Genomic DNA, 2,552 nt, shown 5'->3' on the forward strand with positions numbered 1-2,552 from the left:
TAATTATTTACCTTGTTATTATTGACTACCACCAATCAGTTTACATTGAGAGACACCCACAGTTATTTTGATTTTAAATTAGAAAACGTGACAAGTTGGGACTCCTCTCCATTATCTTTTCACTTCCATTATACGTCAGCTACCGACTTATATAATTATATAAATATATAACAATAATATAATGAAGAAATGGAGGTCCAAAGATGAATCGCCGCCTTATTTGTCTCATTGGAAAACGGAACTTGTGGTATGGCAGCAGAATGTTTTGTAATTACGCGTTACACATAAAAACAATATGAATGTCAGCTCAACTGTAGAAAACAATTTATAAAAAAAAAATGGATAGATTTGGATGACGATGTTTTCTATATAAAGGAGAGTTTCACTTTTGTATGAGAAAACAAGGAAAGTAGAGAAAAAAGATGGATATGGCAACTGAGGCACCCAAAGCTCCATTGACTCGTGAAAGGAAGATTCGATCAAACCTTGAGGAAAAATTACCTAAACCCTGTAAAGTTTCGTTCCTTTCTCTGATCAGTTTAACTAAAGCTGGTTTTATTAAGTGTGTTTGGTTTATGGGTTAGATTTGGGAAGGGCTCTGGTAGCTCCAGACGTGGAACATCCACACGGAACAGAAGGGCGTGATAATAAAGGATTGAGTGTTCTTCAGCAACATGCTTCCTTTTTTGATCAAGACAAAGATGGAGTTTTGTATCCCAGGGAAACTTACAGAGGTTCACTTTTTATTCTAATCTTCATCTCTCTACAGTTTGTTTTTGCTTTTATGTTTTTGACAAAATTTTATGTAAAAACTAGGGATGAGAAATCTTGGTTTCGGCCGAATTGAAAGTTTCTTTGCTGCGATCGTCATCAATATGGCATTGAGTTATTCCACTCTCTCTGTAAGTTATTCTGGAAAAATATATATACACATATAAACTTGGTCTGGATTTCACTATTTTCAAATCCATTTGTGACTTAAGAGGTTAAAATAAGTGGTTAAAATAAGTGGTTTCTCTTTGAGACCTTAGATTACAATCATGTGTTTTAAATAGTATGTTATGAATTATTAAAAAATATTTTAAATAAATATTATCCTTGTAATCATTCATATTATATATATTTTTTATTTAGATCGATCCGGACAAGTTTGATTCATATGAACTTGAGTTTGTATTATTTTATATTTGAATTTAATTTTTTTTTAAAAATTAATTACTTTAGGTAGAGTGTGGGTAACCTTCATGGTGGTCGTTTGTGTATTTGCTATGTTTGATTTAGTCACAGCTTAAGAAAAGAATTTTGGTTCCTTATGTTATCGATCATTTTGGTTTTAGACTCTCATTTATTAACTCTTATTAACCCATTAACAAAAGTAATAAATTAATAGTTAAAAATAAAGTCTAAGAAGAAAACACATAGATATTTTTATTTTTTAATTGTCAAATACTTTCACTAATGGATTTACGGGAGTTAACGGTTGAATAACTAAAATTAAGTGGATTGATAGTTTAAGTCTTTTTTTTAACCTGTGACTAAAAATATAAGGGACCACACCCATGTAGTTTATCCTTTTTAGCTTGTGTTTTCAAAATTAAATCTTCTTGAATTTAGATAGTTTCATGTTCAGGTTCAAATTTTTTTCAAGTCAATCACGGGTGGCATATTTTTCTAGACCCCAGTTTTCTCAAATGTGGTATATTTCAATCTTGAATCATTTAGGCTCTTAATATTTGAAACGCTTTTATATTATATACATACATAAACACTCGTATAACAAAGTTGTATATTTCACAAATTTGATAGGGATGGCTCCCAGATCTACATTTCCCCATATATATCGACAGAATACACAAATGCAAGCATGGCAGTGACACAGCAACATATGACACTGAAGGAAGGTAATCACCACATCTCATTTCAAAACACAAGAAAAGAAAATATCTTGACCCTTGGGATTTTCAGGTTCATGCCAGTGAACTTCGAGAACATCTTCAGCAAGTACGCTCGAACTGTGCCCGACAAGTTATCGTTCGAAGAAGTGTGGAACATGACCGAGGCTAATCGGAACCAATACGATTTTATTGGATGGTATCTTCTTCGTATTTCGTGTTTTAGATTCAATAAATGGTCAAGAAGCTGTTTCCTGAAATTTTTTGAAACTGATTTTCAGGATAATATCGAAGGGGGAATGGATACTTTTATATCGGCTTGCAAAAGATGAAAATGGTTATCTATCGAAAGAAGCAGTGAGGGGCTGTTTTGATGGAAGCTTGTTCGACCATGTTGCATAAATGGATAAGGCTACGAAGAATAAGTCCCACTGATTAATGCACTGCATGCTGCTGGCTTCAAATATGTGTTGTTTCTTATATTTCTAATAATGGACTTGTATTTGAACTTATGTTTCATCTTTTTATTGAATTATTTGATTATTTTTCTTCAGATATAATAATAATTTCGATCTAAATTTATATAATTTCTTTTATCACATCTGAACAACAGCTCTATATTTATCAAATCATATAACGTAAATACTATATAATATAGTT

The 2,552-nt window shown here is 31.7% G+C and overlaps 1 protein-coding gene across 1 annotated transcript; it reads left to right on the forward strand.

Moving 5' to 3' along the window:
• Nucleotides 1-389: 389 nt before the first annotated feature.
• Nucleotides 390-2,309, forward strand: LOC120126037 (probable peroxygenase 3). Its single transcript, XM_039144336.1, has 6 exons — nt 390-510; nt 585-734; nt 817-902; nt 1,807-1,901; nt 1,966-2,091; nt 2,174-2,309. Exons 1-6 carry the CDS (start codon nt 423-425, stop codon nt 2,292-2,294), a joined length of 666 nt encoding a protein of 221 aa, XP_039000267.1. The 5' UTR covers nt 390-422; the 3' UTR covers nt 2,295-2,309.
• The last annotated feature ends 243 nt before the right edge of the window (nt 2,310-2,552 follow it).

This window comes from Hibiscus syriacus, unplaced genomic scaffold (assembly GCF_006381635.1).
Source record: "Hibiscus syriacus cultivar Baekdansim isolate YM2019G1 unplaced genomic scaffold, ASM638163v2 tig00110450_pilon, whole genome shotgun sequence".
Taxonomy (NCBI): domain Eukaryota; kingdom Viridiplantae; phylum Streptophyta; class Magnoliopsida; order Malvales; family Malvaceae; genus Hibiscus; species Hibiscus syriacus.